The following is a 21635-nucleotide window of genomic DNA, read 5'->3' as shown; positions in this document are numbered from 1 at the left end:
CCCAACGTTCTCAGGAAATCCAGCCTATTAAACCCAATCGGGCTGTGTCGTCTGTTGGAATCCCTGGATTTGATGAGGGGCATGGAATGGCATTAATGTCACATTCCCCATCAGTACCTACCCAAGCCAGGGAAGCTACTGATCCAACCAGTGGACCAAATTCAGTGATGAATACTGGTTACGTGCCACATTGTGCATACACTAAAAAGAATGTCTGGATGTGATATTCAAACACTAAGAGGAAAGGGAGTGGAGGTTTTGTTTCACACATTCCTACTATCCTCTTAAAACAAAAAATAGTGAGACAAATGCATCTTCTTTTGCCTTAAGTCTTTTCCAATACTTTGGGTATCTGATTTTTGTTTTTGTGTATTTTGCTCCCATAAACTCCTTTTTTTCTTTTTCTTATAGTTCCGTTAGAAATTCCTGTTGAGTCTGACCAAAACGCCTGTGAACAAGCACCTCAGTCTTCTGGAGATGTATCACAGACCACACCGCTTGATGTGAACAGCAGTTTAAAGGAAGAAAAAGTTGATGACTGTGAGCTCTCCTTTACGTCTACTGAAACCCAAGAGCCTTCTGTTACAGGTTCAGATTTAGATTTAACAAATGTAAAATGTGATGCCTTCTTTTTATTTTTGTGTATTTATGATAGAACACTGGCACTAGGCACCTTTGCTTCTTTTCAAACATTTCTCTATTACATAATTATTTATAAAAAAAAAAAAAAGGGGGAGGGGTGGGGAGATGGGGGAAGCATTTGGATGAATGCTGGATAAAGGGAAAGTACATACTTTGAGTTCTGATGCTCTGAGTTTTGCTATTATAGGTTAACTTTGGGGTGGTTATGAACAGTTTTCTGCAAATACAGTGGTAATTTTGCATTTCAAATTATTGAGTTTCACCTATGTGAAAGGTAGGGTAACTCTACAGTCTCATATATGCAATAACCATACAGTCTTGATTAATATAGTTGTGTTTTGTGGTCCCAAATAAGATTAAACTGATGTTTAAAGTGATATTAATTTCTCCTATATATTTCCCCCCTTTTTTAATCTCTGTAGGGGAGAGATAACGTTGTTGGGGTATCCTAACTGTGCATTTCCACACTGTAACATGTATGGATTTCCTTAAGTTAACCTTAACTCTGAATTTTCTGGGGTTATAATTCTTTGTGGGGATAACTGACATCTCTTTAATGTTTCTTTACCCTAAACATAATAATACATACTTTCAATCTTAACAAAATCTTAACATTTTAACATAGCTATGTGGGATTTCCGTTGTTATATATTTTATAATTATTAGAATTTTCATACATAAACAGTAAATTAGAAGCCCGAAGAGAATGTTATGCTGTGAAAATTCCAGTTATTTGAAGATGTGTTAATTTGCAAAATTTCCTAAGACTTGATTCATCCATTCTTGCTAGTGTATGCCATTCTGAACTAGTTAAAGCAGCCAGAGCATATTAAGCAGTTATATTGGGTATACAGCTGCTTGACATTGTTAGAGTAGTAGATTATAGACACTTGATTCCCTCTCCCTCTTGCCCTTCTGCATCCCTTTGTACACATGCTCACAGTCCCTGTCCTTCCATCCCCATCTCTGTTAAGTAGATCTGATGCAACAAGTAGATTTTTAAAAAACATTTTGGGGATTAAGGGTCATCTTTTGCAGCTGTTCTTCATAACCAAAATTTCTTCAGGAATTTCTCTGAAGGAGATTTTGTGCCAAAGCCACTCCGGAAGTGCCCTCTTTCAAAATGACTGCCATTTTCCATTGTTCTCAACCGACCTCAGCTAGGATGGTCCCTGTTTCCCATTGTTCACAGTGGCAATGAAGCCAAACAACCTTTAGGGAAGATGGCCCTACAAACACTGTTAGGAACAGGTGGATTCCATGGTGGCCATCTTTACTAAGGGTATCCTGTGGCTTCAGTCCTGTTCAAAGCAGTGGTTGATCATGGCCATTTTGAAAGAGAACAATTTTTATTGTGTATCCCTGAAGGAGATTTGTAATCTTCCCTTTGACAACCTTTGTTGTTAAAAAAAAAAAAAAAAAAAAAAAGCTAATGTTGATATACTATGAATTTGACTTGGTAGCATTTTGATTTAAAAAAAAAAACAATAACCTGGAATTATGTAAAATGAACATAGTACACATTAAATGGATTAAAAACAGGCTAACGTATAGGTCTCAAAATGTAATTATAAATAGGGATTTGTCATTGAGCAGGTGTATTTGCAGTCCTGTTGGAATTAATTCTTGGCCTTGTGCTATTTAACATTTTTTTAATCAATGACCTGGGAGAAAATATAAAATGATCACTGATAAAGGGCACAGATATCACACACATTGGGGGACTGATAAATAATGAACAGGGTAAGTCACTGATCCACAGTAATCTGAGTCACTTGGTAAACTGGGCGCAAGTAAATCATGTGACTTTAATATGGCAAAATTTAAATGTGTACGCCAAGGAACAAGGAATTTAGGCCATACTTACAGGTTGGGGGACTCAATCCTGGGAAGCAGTGACTCTGAAAAAGATTTGGCAATCATGGTGAATAATCAGCATAAGATCCCAGTGTGATGCTGTGGCCAAATAGAGCGAGTGTGATCCTGGGATGCATAAACAGGGGAATCTTGAATAGGTGTAGAGAGCTTATTTTGCCTCTGTATTTGGCACTGAGGCAACCACTGCTGGAATATTGTATCCCTTTCTTGTGCCCATAGTTCAAGAAGGATGTTGATAAATTGGAGAGGGTTCAGAGAAGAGCCATGAGACTGATTCAAGATTAGAGAACATGCCTTATAGCAGTAGACTCAAGGAGCTCTATCTACTTAGTTTAACAAAGAGAAGGTTACCGGGTGACTTGATTAGTCTATAAATATCTACATGGGGAACAAATATTTAATATTGGACTGTTCAGTCTAGCAGAGAAAGGTAAAACATGATCCAGTGGTTGGAAGTTGAGGCTAGACAGATTCAGACTGGAAATAAGAAGATGTTAATTTTTAACAGTGAGAGTAATTAATAATTGAAACAATTTATCCAGGTTTTGTGGTGAATTCTCCCTTAGTGACAATTTTTAACCCAAGATTGGATTTTTTTTCTAAAGGATCTGTTCTAGGAATTATTTTGGAGAAGATCTCTGTCCTGTATTATACAGCAGGCCAGATTAGATTATCACAACTGTCCCATTTGGCCTTGGAATCTATAACAAGGAAAGTTTGTAAAACGTTTGTAAAGCATTTGGATTAGCAGTTAATTTTAATAAAAAGCTGGAAAAGGGATATACTTTTCCTGGAAAGCTATCATGATGTAACCTTTATATATTCATTTAGAATGCAAAGTTTTTAAGTAGTTTCAAAAATGTTAGATTCCAAATAATTATAAATTGAAATGCTTTTTAAAATAACGTTTGATCCAGAATTAGTAATAGAAATGTGTAGAGACTTAGACTACAAATAAATACACCTCTACCATGATATAATGCTGTCCTCAGGAGCCAAAAAATCTTAACCACATTATAAGTGAAGTCGCTTTATATCAAACTTGCTTTGATCCGCCGGAACGGACAGCCCCACTCCCCCAGAGTGCTGCTTTACCATGTTATATCGGGGTAGCGGTGTATATTTTAAAACAAAGTAGCTGCAAATTAGTTGTTCTTCTTCTTCTTCGAGAGATGTCCCTGTGGGTGCTCCACTTTAGGTGTCGGTGCGCCCCTGCGCCTTTGATCGGAGATTTTTTGCAGCAGTACTCCTACCGGCCACGCATGCTTAGAACCTGTCACTCATTCTGAGTGTGTTACTAGAGAGCATGCGCGGCCAGTACCGGACACCAGTGCCTTCTCTAAACCGGCCGTTCCTACTAGCTTGAGACGGACTCAGCAAGATCCTTAGTATTTCTTTCTTTATCTAAAATTCCTGTAGTTAGCTAGTTTTCTCTGTTACTTACTCATTTAGTTAGTGTTACCTACCTTTTCTCATTAGTTAGAAAAAAAAACAAAACTGCCCCACCGTTAATAAATTACCGACATCAAGTGACCTCGCTATGTGTCACCTACACTCACATCGCCCTTGTTGGGGATGGGCTCTTCTTATAACAAATGACTCAGGGTCCGAGAGCCTTCCTCCAGTGAGCAGGACTCTGAACTGCAGGCTGCTGGGCCAGTGCGTCGATCTGAATTCTACCTCACAGTCCTCTCTCTCGCGAACACAGAAAACTGTCCCACACCAACCTTAAGACCCACCTCTGGGTGTTAACCCCGAGATGGCACCTGCTATGCTTTCCACCACCATGGCAGTATTGGGCTCCGTGCCATCTTCCCTCGGCAGCACGTCCGCTACTCTACTCACACTAGACACGAACGTCAAAATCCTATGACGCACTTGGCGGCACCCTCCCATCCTCAGGATCAATTAACTCCAGCTCCTGACCGAGTATTACCTCACTGCCAACTGATCCAAACCTGAGGAGGCGTTACTTACTCCCCTCCACTGCCATCAGATGATTTTTCAAAAATCTCAAAATCTCTCAAAGGGTGGCCAATGAGCTTAGAACTCAATTGGAGGGAATACCTGACCATAATAACTCAGCCCCTCTAGCATTGTAAGACACCACATAAGGAATTCACACTTTATGAGAATCCACTGTACTCAGGCCATTTAGCTCGATTTAGCCACAAGGGTACTCGATTCACACTTAATCAAGTGACCTCGAACTAGTGCCCGGAACACGCGAGAAATAAACAAGCTTACCATCATTCCCAATCTGAAGTCAAATAGACTAAGGTTACTGCGTGACATTCACTCTTATCTGCACCACATACTCGACCAGAGCTCTTTGGTATAAGAATAGCGATGTACAAGCCACACTAGATGTATAGTGTAATACGAAAGAGTACTTATAAATCGGATAGCTCTACGAGCATCAATCTCACACCTAACAAACAAAAGAAGAGAGAGAGAAATGAATTTATAACAGGATTATACCAAGCATAGCAGAGGCTACCATCTATCGTAAAGGTTAGGATCACTATCTCTCGATATTCCTAGTTCAACCCAAATCCGAATGAGAGCTCAGAGACCACTGTACCTCTGCAATTGCTGCGAAGAGGGCGCCAGGAGCCAATGGATAGACCAAAGCACGATTGCTAGACAAGCTAGAATCAAGACTAAAAAGGATGAGTAGTTGCATAGCACTTCTAGATGAAGTAGAGTCACACAGGAGATGCTGCAAGACACAAGAAACAACAGTTTACAGCTAGTTCCAAGGCCCAAATCATATCCTGCACCTCTCAAGCAAATAGGCGTGCTGAGTCAAGCCAATACTGCCAATGATCATCAGAAACATCTGCGAGGACTATACGAAAACTCAGCTAGACGTCTGCAGTGGGCTACAGGATGCAATAGCAGGTGTGTACGTAGGGAACCTCCAAGGAACTCGAGAGAGTACAACACAGAGAGAGAGTTCGACGTGGCGTCATGCTCTTCTATGTCTCTATTTCCTCGCGAAGTGGATTGCAAGAGGCCACCACAATAGAGCGAGGACCCTTGTGTTGACTGGTTATGAGAAAGCACTGTTGCGCTCTACCAGCCATGTCACATCACATTCTGAGCCGTCTGCATTATAGCCTATCCCCTCCACAACTGAAAACTTAACCACTACACTAAGGAGAGTGCACTATCACTCTGCGATCCTTAGGTATCCAACCCTCATCCCGAGCCCAGAGTGTGTCACGATTCATGTGACATCATAGAGATTATTCATACTGCACGTTGACCCCAGTTTTATACGCGACTGGAGAGAGAGGTGCGCTATTCCGCGCTACCAATTCAGCATCCATGTCATCTGCAAGAACGAGACTCACTCTGCCATTATATCACGCAGTGATTCATCCGGACGCGATGAACGAGAGCACCAAAACACACATACTTTGCTTAATAACGCGAAAGAGATTCACAGTTACCTCACCCAAAGCAGTCGCCACACGAGCATGTCTCCTCGCGCACGATATAGCTTGGGCTTGGATGGTGCGTTGGGTTGGAGTCCGCCCAGAGCGTTCCCTTCATAATACACTCATATAAGTGTTCGTATGAGGAACTTGGTCCAGGTCTGCGTGCCACAATAGCGGCTACGGGCCACTGTAGTGACTTCCCTTCTCGGAGGAGCGCATGATGGATGCACTCGCTCACACTTAACAGTCTTGTGGAGAGCATATGAGCGTACTATGCAGTTTTCTTAACTATGGGTCAGTACAACCCGAAGGGCAGGATATAAATACTCACCAATAGGACGACAAGGGTTGAGGCCCTGACAGTGTCTTCGTAAGGAGTGCCACGATACCTGGGGAGGCCTAAGCCTGCAGGGGTTGGGCGTTCCACATGAGCCACTCTCTGCACAGGGGGATTTCCTCCTCCGTGGATAAAGCCTACGGGCGGATCGTTGGCACTTGCGCGCGCGCTGCCGTCGAGGGAAGAGGGCTCTCTGGCATTTTGTGTAGCGACTGGCATGGGCGTATCACCTTCGTCGACGAGCCACCCTCCCAGCAAAGAAGTAATTGTTCTTAGCGAGATTCGCTGTTCAACACTGGTCGCTGAACCGAGTACCTCATGTTGGGTCGCGCACCATAAAGATGCGCGTAGCAGCATGGAATTGGAGACATTGTCCTGCGTATGGTCCCTCGGCACGTATGCCTATATCCTACACACAGAAGAGACACACTCTAGAGGATCTCAGAGCGACTGGAGTATGTACTTCCGGGGCGATCACGAGGTCAGACAGAACGAGAATCCACAGATTGACTGCTGCAAGAGGGGGGAAAAAAACAAAAATTGCACATAGAGGAGGTTAGGTCTTAACCAAGACTATGCACACGACCTGTCACTGGCAAGTACAATCAACCTGAGCACAGTCGAGGAGGCGATTCGTATTATTTCAGCACCCAGCGACCTAACAAGACGCTATTGCACGTCACTATCCAACCGCTTCTCCGATTTTTTACCTTTGGTCGCCGCGAGCGTCAGCAGAGAAGGGAACCAAGATTCAGATGCACTATCAAGTTTTCTCCCCACTACACCCACTTTGAGTCACAAACGACATCGATGTCAACATAGGCAGCATACGACGAGAATAGAGACGCGAGTGTAAGGCGCAGGTGAATCAGAGAGGTAGTATTTAGCATAAATATTAGACAAGAACAAAAAACCAACAAATACACCAATAATCAACGATTAAATCACACATAAAGCGATGCACGTTGCTGGGGCAAACACGCCGAGGAGCCAGCAAACTCCGCAACTTAGACATGCAGCAGTATATCAGAAACACGCGATAGCACGCAAAGTGACGACTATTCTACGAATCACACTGGAGGCCTAGCACAAGATATATATCAGATAACAATATAATACCACCATTAAATGAAGTCCTACCCAATGTAATCAGCAAAGGAACAACACAGACGAGCATAGAGAGAAACATATCAAAGGCAGAAGACAGAGGCAGCGCCACAGAGACCTATCACCAAAGAACTCAATCGACAGGGCGACCCTCCACCGCAAAACCAGAGAGGTAGCAGATATGCCAACACAATACAACTGCTGCTGACAGGCTTTCAGACAGCAGCCCCCTGGCTCTAGGCCATTGGCTTCGCGTGAGACTGCCTCATAGTCCCACATGAGAAAATGCACAATGGACTTGCGACAAAGGCGAATGCTGAGGACGGGGTTAATGCAACACGTAGCTCATGTCAATGCGCCACAAGCACACTAAGAAAGCACTGCGACGAAGTGACATTGAAAGGCCTGGGCTCCGAAGCTTTGGCTGACCACAGAGGTAGTTACCAGAAACAAACATAACAGGAGCAAGACTCACAAACAATATTCCAAAACAATAGTGTGTGGACCTTGACACATGCTTCGAGTGGTGGTAGGACATACGGCAGCACAACGGTGGACCCAGTTCACCTTGACGAAGCAGACAGCCCTACTGTTCTGGAGTCCGCTTTTTCTTACGATCCAACTCCATACTGTGATGATGCCGGACGCATCCAGCACCGGCATGGGGGCCATATCTCTGCCCACCATACATCAGTAAGCTATAAGCCCAACGCCCGCCACTGATGCTCTCTCCCGCGCGAGCACCGTTCCCTAACCTAACAAAACTTCACCTAGCACAATAAAGGCCGTTTTTAGACACCATGCACTCGCTCACCCCCGGCATATGCTGCGGTGTGCGACACATGCTCACTAAGATAACAAGGAGAGATGACACCAAGGCATGATAAGGCCATAAATAATACCAATGTACACACGACACTCTTCTCTTGCCCACTGCACCTGGCGCTCACCAGACACCAGCCGAGCAGAGGCTGTTCACTACACCCTACTTTGCTTCAAGACAAGTACCAGGAATCAGAAAACACGGTATATTTAGGTGCGCCATGAACAGCAATTCCTTGAGAACACGACAAAAGCACACCAGTCCTAGGATAGGTCTAGTAATCTTCCTGATTACAACCCCGAGAGCGTGACTGACCTATGATCAACCGCTAATCTGCGCGAGTGTTTTGGAACTGTATCTATTGTCAAGACACACGCCAGAAATACGGCAGTATGAGGAACAGAGTGCAAAAAAACTCCCACATCTGCACTAGCGAGGCCCCCACCAGCAAAGGGAGCTCAGCGCCCTCACAATCACAAAGAATCGGAAGAGAACTAAGGTAGGGGACGAGGAGCAGTTGCTTCCTTCACACACCTCTCCACTGGAGCGGAGGCAAAAACCAACATCGAGATCTAGCAACACGAGTGACCGACGCGCCCTTTAACATAATGACAACACACCGGGGGTCTCCCCGCGAGAAGATTTCACTAGCTCGCGCTCTTTGCTAAGCCAACAATCCAAAGACATAGGTGCACACATTACAAACTGCCAGGAAAATCATCTTTGTTTCTCGAATGACTCAAACGATCACCGCTCACTCACTAGAGCACTTTCGATGATGAGGAGTCCATTGATAGATCGACTTCGTTGAAGTCCATGTCTAAACAGGGAAGAGAGGATACACAGATACACATACGTACTCTCGTATTTCACACTCCCTGTCGAGCACCATATCCGACGAGGAGCAAAGAGAGAACAAAGGGGCGCATGGACCAAAAGTGCGGCGTCGCACCACTTGTGTCTATCTTCGTTGTTGTTAAAAGGAAAAAAAAATAGCCATTCCACAGCGCTTATTAGGTTTTTACAGGGGGCGCCTCTGGGAAAAGAGGTAGTTCAGAGCACAAAATGGGAGCCTTATCTCGAGTTTCACAAGCATTCTAAGCAGTTGTTATCAATCCGTCCTACAGCACTGGCCAAACCGGCCGCAGTGCTGCAGAGCAGGATCCTCCTCCCTCGGACACACACATAATCACGGCACACCAGGCGGTTGATGACACATCGCGTATGCTGTAGCACACCGGGCATACCCTTGGCGACCCAGGAAATAAAAACCACATTTAAGAGAGAGAGCGACAAAACAGTCACTGCGGAAGCCCGGGACGCACCTTCTCCTCAGTTCCTTTAACCCATCTAGATATTGAGGTAATAACTTAAAGCTGTCAGGGTGAAATGAAAATATTAAATCAAATTAATTGTGTGATTTTAAAAAATTAATTGTGAATTAATCAACACTGTTTTTAAACAATAACAAGAAAAATACACCATTTATTTCAATCTTTTTTGATTGTTTCCTACATTTTCAAATATATTGATTTTCACTTGCAACAACAAAAATACAAAGGTGCACAGTGTTCACTTTATTTTTTATTACATAATATTTTGTATTGTAAAAAACAAAAAAGAAATAGTAATTTTTTCCATTCACCTCATATAAGTAACTGGTAAATGCAAATCTCTTTAATCATGATTTGAACTTATACAAATGTAGATTTAATGGTAAAAAAAACCACTGGCATTCAAAAATAAAACATGGTCAAAGTTTTTAGATTCCTACAAAGTCCACTCAAGTCCCTCTTCTTGGTTCATAGATAGCCCGAATCACTAAAGGCCCAAACAAGTTGTGTTTACCCCATCTCCTAAGGTTCATAGGGCCGTCACCGGACAAGGTAATGATTCCTGAAGGCGGTCGGCGCCAAACCCCTATATCCAGATGTTAAGTCACCTACCCCTCCATGGGATTTCCTAGTATTCACGTCCTCTTTATATATCTCAGCCAAGCTCCTTTAATAGCCCTTAGCCACAACTTCTTCCCTTTTGACACCCCCAATGAAAACATGAAAAAGTGAAAAGGAACCTTTATTGGGTGCGACCTGCATAAACATGGGCACTTCCGCCAGAACCGCTATGGTGTGTAGTATAAGACAGGCCTCTGCGCAGTCGGAGCCAACCAAAGTAGTGCACTGTTCTTTCCTTATCCTATGGAGCGCAATGGATAAATCACTGACGGATTTGACACCAACTCAAAATGTTCTTATAATCTAATGAATCACGTCCTTGCTCAATTCCTTTTCACCTCGAGAAGCATATCCAACTACCACTACCAGCTTTCTTCCGAATACCCACAGCACCACAAACACCTTGAGGCAAATGCACATGCACACCCTACTGATTGTGCGTAGGGCCGTGTCCTTTTATAGGACAGAACACGACCCTTCCACGTAGGCTTTGCTGACCTCTTTTTGTCCATTGCGGACTGTTCCCCAGAGAAGCGATGGCTATATCTGCTCAGAGGCTTCCCGAGATGGCCTTCTGAGCTCTGCGCAACTACATCGTCTCGTCATCAGATAATGGAAACGTTAACAAACCTCCGGCATTGATCAGGACACATCACTGGAGATCAAGATCTACCTCTGTAGCCTCCTAGCAGAGTAACCCTTGTCAGACATCTGTAGGGCGGGCCGACCACTGGTCCTTTCCCGACGCAGAAATAATGAACAAATAATCACTCCAACGCACCTATGCCCTTAACTCAGCCCCCTCCTGACACTCGGATTTAGGATGGGCAGTCATTAGCTACGGCAACTGCTGCCAGATCACGAAGTCACCCTACCAATAATCTTGGAATGAGACTTTAGCACTGCTATGTGAAGTCACGCTAAATGTGGAAACACCCACAGGGACAATCTCTCGAAGAAGAAAGGAGGTTACTTCACACCCTATAGTGCAGCTTTAAACGTGAACGGTGTCTTCACGATGATGAGTGTCCCGTGGGTGACCACTAACCCACCACTCCTTCGCCCTCCTAACTAGTGAGTTGGGTAGCCTCAGTTGTAGAGAAAAGGAACTGAGGTACTGCCGCTGCATAGGCCACTAGTAACGACAGCCTCAAATGAGTGACAGGTTCTAAGCATGCGTGGCCGGTAGGAGTACTGCTGCAAAAAATCTCCGATCAAAGGCACAGGGGCGCACCGACACCTAAAGTGGGACACTCATCTCGAAGAACGTCAGTTACTGCACAAGGTGAGTAACCTCCTCTTTCTTCAAGTGCTTGTTCACGTCCATTCCACATTAGGTGCGCGTGCGCCACGTGCACGAGCATCGGAAACTTTTTCCCTTAGTGACTCCCGGAGGGGCCCCCACCAGAGTGGCGCCACTGCACCGTGTATATATACCCCTGCTGGCCCGACCCCCTCCAGTTCCTTCTTACCGTCCGTGGCGGCGTTGGAACAACCTCTTGCTCTCGTAGGAGAAGCAATCCCTTAGCCTTAGAAGTACATAGCTATTATCAGTTAGTTAGCATTTCATTGTTGTTGGACACTAATAGATTAGGTGCTTGGAGGATTCCAGCACATGCCCCAGGCTGCGGGGCATGCCGCAAGCTCAGGGTGACCCCCACAACTCTTGTCAACTCTTGTCTACATTGCCTGAGGTAAGCTTACCAAACAGAAGTGTAAGATCTGCAAGGCCTTTAAGCTGAGAATAAAGAGAGAGAGAGAGTTTCACTTAAAGCAGTTGCTGATGGAGGCCATGCTGCAGCCATCGGGCCCAGAATGCCCAATGCCAGCCCCAGCCTCCTTGGTGCGGAGCATCCCAGAATTGTTAAAGAGACCTGGTTCCGGCCAAGCACCATAAGCCGTCGGCCTCAGAACACCATAGGAGGCCCTGGCACCGCTCATCTTCCCTGGTGTGAGCCAAGGCAAAATCAAAGGAGGGGCGCAGATGCTCCCTGCAAAAGAGACTGGCGCCATATCAGTCTCCAGGTGTCGGGAAGAGGGGGATAGACACTGCACCAACTTCAGCACCGTTGGCAGTGGCGCCACAGGTCCCACCAAGTCCAACCAGAAGTGAACTCAGTGTGGATGAAGGGCTGGAGCGCGTAATAGATCAGTCCTCCGCGCCTTACGCCTTTGAGGCTGCAAAATGCCTCATCAGATTGTTGAAGGTGAGCCCCTCCCGGCCAGGGAGAAGTCTCCGGCACCCGAACCAAGGGTGCTCATAGACTTTATGGTCAGAAGGGACCACTATGATCATCCAGTCCGACCCCCTGCACAGTGCAGGCCACACAGTCTCACCCATCCACTCCTGTAGCAAACCCTTAGCCTATGTCTGAGTTATTGAAGTCCTCAAATTGTAGTTTGAAGACCTCAAGCTGCAGAGAATCCTCCAGAAAGTGACCCGTGCCCCATGCTGCAGAGGAAGGCGGAAAAGCTCCAGGGCTTCTGCCAATCTGCCCTGGAGGAAAATTTCTTCCCAACCCAAATATGGCGATCAGTTAAACCCTGAGCATGTAGGCAAGACTCACCAGCCAGCACCCAGGAAAGAATTCTCTGTAGTAATTCAGCTCCCATCCCATCACAGACCACTGGGCATACTTACCTGCTGATAATCAAATATCAATTGCCAAATGAATTGCCAGAATTAGGCTATTCCCATCATACCATCCCCTCCATAGTCTTATCTGGCTTTAAGACTAAGCTTGATATGTCTTTTGCCCCCACTACTCCCCTTGGAAGGTTGTTCCAGAACTTCACTCCTCTGGTGGTTAGAAACCCTCGTCTAATTTCAAGTCTAAACTTCCTAGTGTCCAGTTTATATCCATTTGTTCTTGTGTCCACATTGGTGCTAAGCTTAAATAATTCCTCTCCCTCCCTAATATTTATCCCTCTGATATATTTCTGCCACCCGAGCCCATTTTCCCTCGTAGTCTCGTTGGTAAATGAGTGAGAGCACCAGGGGCAACAGGCCCCGGCCCCCAAGGCCAAGGAAGCAAAATGCCTGGACCTGTTTGGCAAGAAGGTGTATTCGTCAGGGGGCCTTCAGTTGAGGATCGCCTGCTGGTTAGCTGTCCTCAACCGGCGTAACTTCAACTCCTGGGCAGCAGTGGGGAAGTTTTTAGGGACAACCTCCCACAAAGCTCCCAGCAGGAGTTCACGGCCCTGATGGAGGAAGGCAAGGCCATAGCAAAAACCTCCCTCCAAGCGTCCTTGAACTCAGCGGACACAGCAGCCAGGACAGTTGCATCGGGCGTGGTCATGCGGCGCTCAGCATGGCTTCAGGAGTCAGGTCTCCTGCCGGAGGTCCAGAATTCGCTCCAGGACCTTCCCTTCGAAGGGTCCAGTCTCTTGTCGGACCAGACAGACGCTAAGTGGCATAGCCTCACGGACTCTAGAGCTACACTCAAGTCACTGGGTATGCATACCCTGGTGACTCAGAGGAAGTCATTTAAGCCACAACCTCCTCCCCAGCACCAGTACCAGCCTCGTCCTCGACAGGAGCCCTACCGCAGGTGAGAGGTAGACAACAGAAGGCTGCGCAATAATAACAATAACTCCAATAGGCTGGGCCAAAGCCAAGGCCAACATAAATCTCAGCCAGGCTTTAAACCAGGCTTTTGAAGGTGCGCTCAAGGACAGCGTATCAGATCAACTACTGAATCCATCCCCTTGTTTCCTCAACCGCCCGTCCCGCTTCTCCTGTGCATGGGTCACGAATCTTCCCAAGGCACCATAAAAGTTGTCAACTCAAGCCAGTGAATATGGGCAAGCATCATGCCACCTGGCTGCTCTAGAAAAGAGTAGTCAAACAAAGCTTTTGCCTCAGCCAACAGCTCTGCACTGGAAACTGGCATTTTGACAGGACATTAGATATAGGTCCAAGAGATCCATTTGAATATCTTCAAAGTTCCACTTTTAGAGTTGAAGGGCTGAATCCACCTCTTGATCTGAAGGGGGAGGCTTTAAATTCTTCAGAGCTAGGGAGATGAAGCACTGGTTTGAAGTTTGCACTGGTTGTACACTCTGTGCTTGCGTGTTAAATCTTTCATTGTGTTCTGTGTATTCCAGTTCCTCCATCGTTTTAATGCTGGCACAGGTGAAGCAAATGTATGGGCTATGTGACTCTCATTACTCTCATAACTTCGGATGTAATTGGTGTCTCAGGTGCTGTTTGCAATGGGTTAAGTAATCTTGTATGCCCAAAGGCTGCTTAGAGCTTTGTGAACTGAGAAGAGCTCACTAAATTGAGGACTTCGACATTTTTATTCCAGACAGCAACATCTTTAGTGTAATGGTTCTGGAAACATTGAAGGTGCTAGAAAGAGGTACAATACGTAAGTAATGCGATAAGAGTAGTTTTCAAATCCTGGTTTCACAGGCTTAATTTTTAATAAGGCCTATGCTACACAGTTTTGTTGGTAAAAGGCAGCTTTTTCCAACAAAACAGTGGAGGTGTACACACGACAAAACTCCTTTTGGTGGCAAAAGAAAACCACCTTGCCAAGAGGCATAAAACTTTTTGCGGCAAAGTTAAAATGACAAAGCATCAGTCACCATTCATTATGTTGACATAACTGGCCTCTGCCAGTATCCCACAATGCCCACCATGACTGCTCTGCTCTCTGTTTAGAACTTGGCTTCACCATAGGCATGCACCCCTCCCCTTTCAAAGCTCTGGGAAGCTTTGGCATTTCTCATTGTGAAGAGCTCTGTGAGCTGTACTGCCCACAGTGCACTATTCTGTGTCAGTGCAAGAGCTGCTAGTGTAGATATGCTCTGTGGATACAAGGAGCATAGTGTAGACATGCAATAGCAATTTAATTAAAGTGGGATAACTTTTGTCGACAAAACTCTCGTGCAGACATGGCCTCAGTTTTGAAAACTGGGAAAGTTCCAGAGGAGTAGAAGAAAGCTGTGTCATACCAGTTTTAAAAGAATAAACAGAATAACCCATGTAACTGAAGATTATGTCCTCTGAAGATACATGAAGCTGAGATTGAATGGTCAGTGAGTGGGTGAGAGGTAGAGTTCCAAAGAGTTGATTATCTTTCTCCTATTTGTATGAAAAGTAATTTAAGGATAAACAGTTACTGACTCTCAGGAAGTCTGCATGCTTTAGCTTGTGCCCTCTATTGGTTATTACCGTAACAGCTTAGCTGAAAGTTCTAAATCAAAAAAGATCCCTCACAAGCCAGAGGTTTAAGATACGTATGATATATGGATTGGTGATCTGGGGCAGAAGGCCCGAATTATAAGTAATTTTCTCTTTCAGCATTCTAAGTCATAAGAACCCCAAAATTAAGTGGTGGGATACATAGACGGCTCACAGTGATATACCTCAGTATTCACAGGAAATTGCTTGTTTGCAATATTGAGTTCATTCTGCCTCCAATCCCCCCCCCGCCCGCCCATTGCTCCAGTGAAAGGTGGAACCTCTGAAAGTTTGTCGGTATGTCTTCAGTAAAAAGTACCTTACTGTCCCCAAATTGGGTAATTCTGTTAATATCTAGTGCATGTGACCAAGAATCACAGTAGTCAAGGTCCACTTTTTCCTGGGCTGTTGTGGGAGAGGAGGAGCTCCCCCCTTCCACCTCTGTACACTTTCCTTTACTACCATCAGGCTTGGGAGAGATTGTGTTTCCTTGGGGTACAATTTCTTCCCAAGGTCTTCCTGGGTAGAACAGTCACACACCAAATTTATATTAATTCCCATGAGCAGAGAATTCCGTGTGTGCATTATTGTATGAAGAGAGGAAAGATGCCTCTATGTGGTGGTAACCTAAACTTTGTAGTTCGAAATTCAGACATGTCTGTGTATTTCCTATTGTTGCCCTAGAGTTTGAATAGATTCCTTTGTGCCCATTGCAGTAAGCCATCAGTTCTCTAACTGGGGGTCGGGTCCCCTCAGGGGGTCGTGAAGTTATTATGTGCAGGGTCGTGAGCTGTCAGTCTCTACCCAAACCCCGCTTTGCCTCCAGCATTTATAATGGTGTTAAATATATTTTAAAAGTATTTTTAATTTATAAGGGGGCTTGCTATGTGAAAGGGGTCACCAGTGCAAAAGTTTGTGTAAGCTCTCCCTTCCTTTCTCTCTCCTGTTTCCAGCCTATCCTCAATTCCTCTGTTGCCTGCTCTTCTCCAGACTTCAGTTTATCAGATCAGTTAGAAGCTATTCTCTGTACCTTTGCAAGAATTTGTACATCTCTGTGGAAGAAAGATACACCAAGCTTGAATACAGGACTCCTGAGGGGGTCTAATCATGACAATTGTACAATAGTTTTCCTTGTCATCTTCATATTTCTTTTGTTGAAGCCTGAGATGCTATTGGTACTCCTTGCTGCAATTGATGATGATTTCCCATCTTCATGTTACTTCTAAATTGAATCATATTTCCTTCCAGTTCAGTTATATGTTTCATTCTTTATTAATACAATATTTGAGGTTTTGGGATTGGCAAATTTTGCCATCCCAATAGCATGGCCCTGTTTAGGTTTGTTGAAAAGATCAAAATGATTTGAAATCACTCACTGTCAGGAAATTCTTACTTGTATCAGGCCTAAATTTTGTCTTTCTTAATTTTTTCTTCCCCTTTCTCCTTGCCATTTCCCCCACGTACAACCCTAAAAAAGTTCCTCTTCGTTCTTGTTGTTCACTCCCAGTAAATAAATATAGATTGTTAAATGTCTCCACTTTTCTCTTAGGCAACCTGCTGCGTATGTATAAGCTCTCCTACTTTCCCCAGGAATCACTCTGTCTAGCACTATTGAATACTTCTGTTGCTTTTCTCTGTGAACTCCTTCAGGTTTGTCAGTTTCTTTCAGACAGAGTAGTACCCAAAACTGAATGCATTTCAAATGCAGTCGCACCAGAACAACTTACTTTCGTACTCCATGATGCCTCTGTGTATTTTAGCCCTAAATTGCATTGGCTACTTTTGTTATCTCGTATTAAAAATATCTATCAAAATTCCTATTTTTTTCTTATGCCTAGCTCATCTTGGCAGTACTGCTTCCCAGCTTCCTCCCTCCAAGTGACTGCTGTCAGTTTTTTCCGTTTATTTCCCCCCACTCTTTTCTGACCACATTTGTTAGCTCTCGTGGTCCCTTTGTATTAATTCTGTGTCCTTGTTGGTGTTTTCAGCTCCTCCCAATTTAATGTGATTTTTCCCCCCCCCCCCCCCCAATTAACAGGCTGCTTACTTGCATTTCCAGTTCATTGAACTTGCTTGCTCTGGGTCCTTCTACTAGATACTTTCCGCTCCCCTAACTCGAGATACCATGATTTAATATCCTTTTGTAGAGTTTTTTGTGATAAAGTATTTGTTTTATCCAAATGATTTACTGAAATCTAAATACACAACATGAACTACAGTGCCTTTATTCACTTACTTTGCACGTCTGTTTAAAAAAACAAAAACCCACAATATTGTCCCTAGAAAAAATTATTCTTTTATAAACGTTATTTTTCATGTTATACCGTGAGCCTCTAGATATTTAGTGATCTATCTTACTAGTGATGCGAGTTAGATTTATGTGATGGTTATTGCTGGGATCATTCTTTCTTTTTTTTTTTTTTTAAATTGTGCTATGTTGGCATTTCTCCAATTTTCTGGTACTCTTCCCATTTGACCAATTTTTTTAGGTATAGTTGTCAGCAACACAGGAAGTTCAAACTGTTTTTGTTTTTTTGGAGGTTTTTTTTGGTTCATCAGAATGTTTCTTTCAAGAATACAGTAATTCCCATCAAAAACATAAGTGAAAATGTTTGGAACCTTAGAAAAGATGGGAATAAATCTATTTAGTTCATCTTCTGGCCAATGTAGCAATGTTCTGTAGACTATATTCTCTAATCCTTGTTCCAGGTCAGTCTGAAGACTTGAGCAAAGTTTTTTTCCAGCAGCACTATTGAGAAACTAATAAGTAGTCTAATAACTCTCTGAGTAGGAAATGTTTCTTGAATTTCATCCTAAGTATGCCTTTGCTTTAATGTCATGCCTTCACGTTTACTATGTGCAATTTTTAAAATTCTTCTGTTAATAAATCTAATTTACCTGAAGGACAACTCTAACTTTTCCCTCACTGTAGCAGCACTCCGCAGCTCTTAACTTTAACAGATATTTATATTTGGATCTAACATCAGGAAATCCTGATGCATAATCAGTTATGTTAGTAAGCAAAAAATGTTTCTCTTGACCCGTGCTCTAATATAAGATACTAATGTTTAAAAAAACTTGATAGAATGTGCTATTATTGTTTTAAGTGAAACATGTAGTGTTCATGCTGCTTCCGTAGTGGACAGAATCACTGTACTACTGTTGTGCTACAGGCTTCAGTGATATCTGCCATTGGACCAAGTAAGCTCAGTTAAGCAAAGTCTCTCTATATGTTATGTTTTTATAATATATTTTTATGGAGATTTTAGTAGTAGTTACATCAAACCACAGTAAGGAAAACAGTCTCAGGTTAGTCCCTGTCTAGGCTGTTGATCTCAAAAGCCGCTAATAGCAACAATACTTTTTGTTTCATAGCTAATGTAGTATTTTATGTTTAAATACATGTTAATTTCTTAATTTTTTTTTTAAGTTTAGAGAATCATATGATAAATATAGCAAAAGCATGGGGGATTCTTATTTGTTTTGTCCTTACAGTAACAAAAACTTTTAAGAGAACACATGATTTTATTGCTTCAAAAGCTGCGACTGTTGACCAAGATCACAAGTTTAGATGCAAGCTCTTGGACTGTTCAAAATCATTCCGCAAAGCCAAGTTGCTACATTATCATATGAAATATTTTCATGGAGTTGAGAAGGCACCAGAACCGCAGCAGAGTCCGGTACAAAGAAATATTCAAACAAGAGGTTTTTTGGCTTCTGAAAAAGCCAAACAAAGAAGTTTAAACAGAAGGCGGACTACATCTGGTTCATTGTGTAAGTATGTTGGCTATCTCTTCATTTCTAAGGAGCATTCTAGTATCTAGAATGAAAAGAAAAATTAGTGGAAAACATTTCGGTTATGATAGATATTAGACAAAGAAGGGTCCTTTGAGTTCATCATCTTATTCTTCTATGCATCTCCCTGAATTGAGAAATCTTATTTAGAAACATAAATACAAATGGTATAATGTAACAATATTTCGAGATTAGAGAATATGATAAAACTTACTCTGAGCTGATTCCCTCTTCCAGAAACTGACCAACTTACTTAATGAACTGATTTATCCTTGCAGCTTCTTTTGCTCCCCTTCAGCAATTTTTTCCACTATTAAACCTTTGTGTGTTTAACTAAAAAAGAAAAAAGAGAAAAAATTCACCTGAAATACTGGAATATTTCATTTTATTTTTGGTTGGCAGTGTCCTTCCCCAAACAATACTCTCAGAAGAGGAAAGGACGAGAAGTTCTTTCATCAACCAATCTAAACATCTATCTCATTTCTTTTTCACTCTTTCACTCTCCTCATTCAGAAGAAAGGATAAAAGTAACTAAAAGTCCAATCTCACTTGTGATTTCTGTGATTCTTGTGATTCTTGTTAGAGTTCCACCAGCAACTTAAAAGCAAGCAGTTTAAGCTGCTGGTGGAACTCTGACTAGAATCCTGTTATGCATGACTACAAGTATAGGAGCTGAGTTTTTGTGAAAGAATTTTGTATAATTTACTTGAGTAGAAGAGGGGGAAAATCAAAGGGCCTGGGAAAATGCAGGATTCTCATTAGGTGACACCCACCTGTATCCATCAAAACGGAATCTGATTGGTTGTCTTCTATTTTACATTTTTGTTGTTTGCTGTGCCTTCCTTCAACACTGTGCTCACTAGAATTATGCATGATATTCTAGATAAAATCTTCCTAGTGTCTTATGTAATACTTTAAGTTTCTATTCTATATTCTTGTATCTTGCAACCTTGTTGTCTGGAACAGATATTCTTACTTCAGTGGGCTATTTTTTTTCTGTATTGTAGTTCCATTTAAACAGATTTTTTTATGGATTTTCTTCTGCTCTTAGCCCATATTTGTAAAATAATTTTTTTCAAAATATATCTTCTTATGCCACATTAATGCATAGGGGTAAAGACAAGACTATAATGTTTACCTAAATTCTCAGTTTCTTGGGTTTTCTTAGTTTAAAATCTCAAACTTTAATTTTGCATTAACATTTTGTATAAATAATTATTTTATACATTTAAATATAACTTGCAAAATTTTTGTGTAACTGGTTAAAAAGTGGCAGCTAGTTTATTTTAAGCCGGAATTAAAGCAAGATATATATAGCTTTAAACACACCCCCTACTATGATCGCTTGTTTCTTAATGTATATCCTTGCAAAGACAATGGTTCCTCATTTGAGAGGCTGCCTTTCCTGTTCATATACCACTTACCTACCTGAAAGTAGTTTTGAATATCCTACCCAACTAAAAATTCTACAGTCCAATTAGTTTTACAGTCCCCCTCCCCCAAAAGCAAAATTTAAAAAATTGGACTAAAAGCATAGGCAGAATTTTTCTTAAATGAGTTAGTGGGGAAAGCGTTTAAAGGTAACTACTGGCTATAGTTTTACTATATGTAACATTTAAATCAAGCTAAATAAGTATTGGCAGAAAAAATATTGTGAAGAACTGCTAATGCTTAAGAGAATGATCGAGATGGGCTTTTTCTCTTTCCTGTCTTGTCTGTGACTGTGATTGTTCCTACTTTTGTATGATCTGGTTCTGAGCTGCATTTCTTGTTCTTTTAATAATTTGATCTATAGAAATTCTAGTCTACTTTTTGTAATATCACTTGGTTCTGCCTTGGTCATCCCAGCCTCTGAGAACTTGATGTCCTCTCATGTTATTCTTGGGGGAAAGTAAAGGCCATGTCTTGTGTATCCAAATGCCCGAGGAATGAAAACTTCAGTGCTACTGCATAGTTTGATCTGAACTAGAATTTATACCTCTGACTAAAGGATCAATTTATTTTAACACAAACTATTTTAAATCCTTTCTATGACAGCTGTCTTGATAACAGAAATAATATAAAAAGTGTTTTGTTTTTTTTTAAATAATAGGAGACATTCTGAGGCTTACTCATCCTGCATTTCAGCTTCTCATATTGCCATATTTTGTGCTTTTCATTACAAACTTTCAAGCTCCTTTTTCATTTCCTGTCTTAATTCGTCTGCTACTAAAGATTTTTTTTTTTCATATTAAGTGCTATGCAGTTTTGGAAAAACTCATTTGGACCAATTGTATTTTTAGTGATTATATTTTGAAGTTTCTGTATTGCAGTGCAGGAACTCATAGCCTTTTAAGGGCTTCTGGTATTCCTTTATTGAATTAAGCTGACAAAACAGACCATTTTTCATTGAGGTTTTTGAATCTTTATTCAGTTCTTCTCACATGCTTTTCAGGCACAAAAGCCCATTTTGGGAGTTTTT

The 21635-nt window shown here is 42.5% G+C and overlaps 1 protein-coding gene across 9 annotated transcripts in view; it reads left to right on the top strand.

Moving 5' to 3' along the window:
• PHF20 (PHD finger protein 20) overlaps window positions 1-21635 on the top strand; it is a 177579-nt gene that overhangs the window by 69567 nt on the left and 86377 nt on the right. For all 9 annotated transcript variants that reach the window (XM_032789249.2, XM_032789252.2, XM_032789255.2 and 6 more), the window contains 2 exons: window positions 412-588; window positions 18875-19153. In XM_032789249.2, coding sequence (XP_032645140.1) covers window positions 412-588; window positions 18875-19153 — 456 coding nt within the window. The remainder of the gene's footprint in view (window positions 1-411; window positions 589-18874; window positions 19154-21635) is intronic.

The sequence above is a fragment of the Chelonoidis abingdonii genome, chromosome 14 (assembly GCF_003597395.2).
Source record: "Chelonoidis abingdonii isolate Lonesome George chromosome 14, CheloAbing_2.0, whole genome shotgun sequence".
In the NCBI taxonomy this organism is placed as follows: Eukaryota; Metazoa; Chordata; order Testudines; family Testudinidae; genus Chelonoidis; species Chelonoidis abingdonii.
The sequence above is the reverse complement of the archived record's forward strand: the minus strand, read 5'-3'. Positions and strand labels throughout refer to the sequence as shown.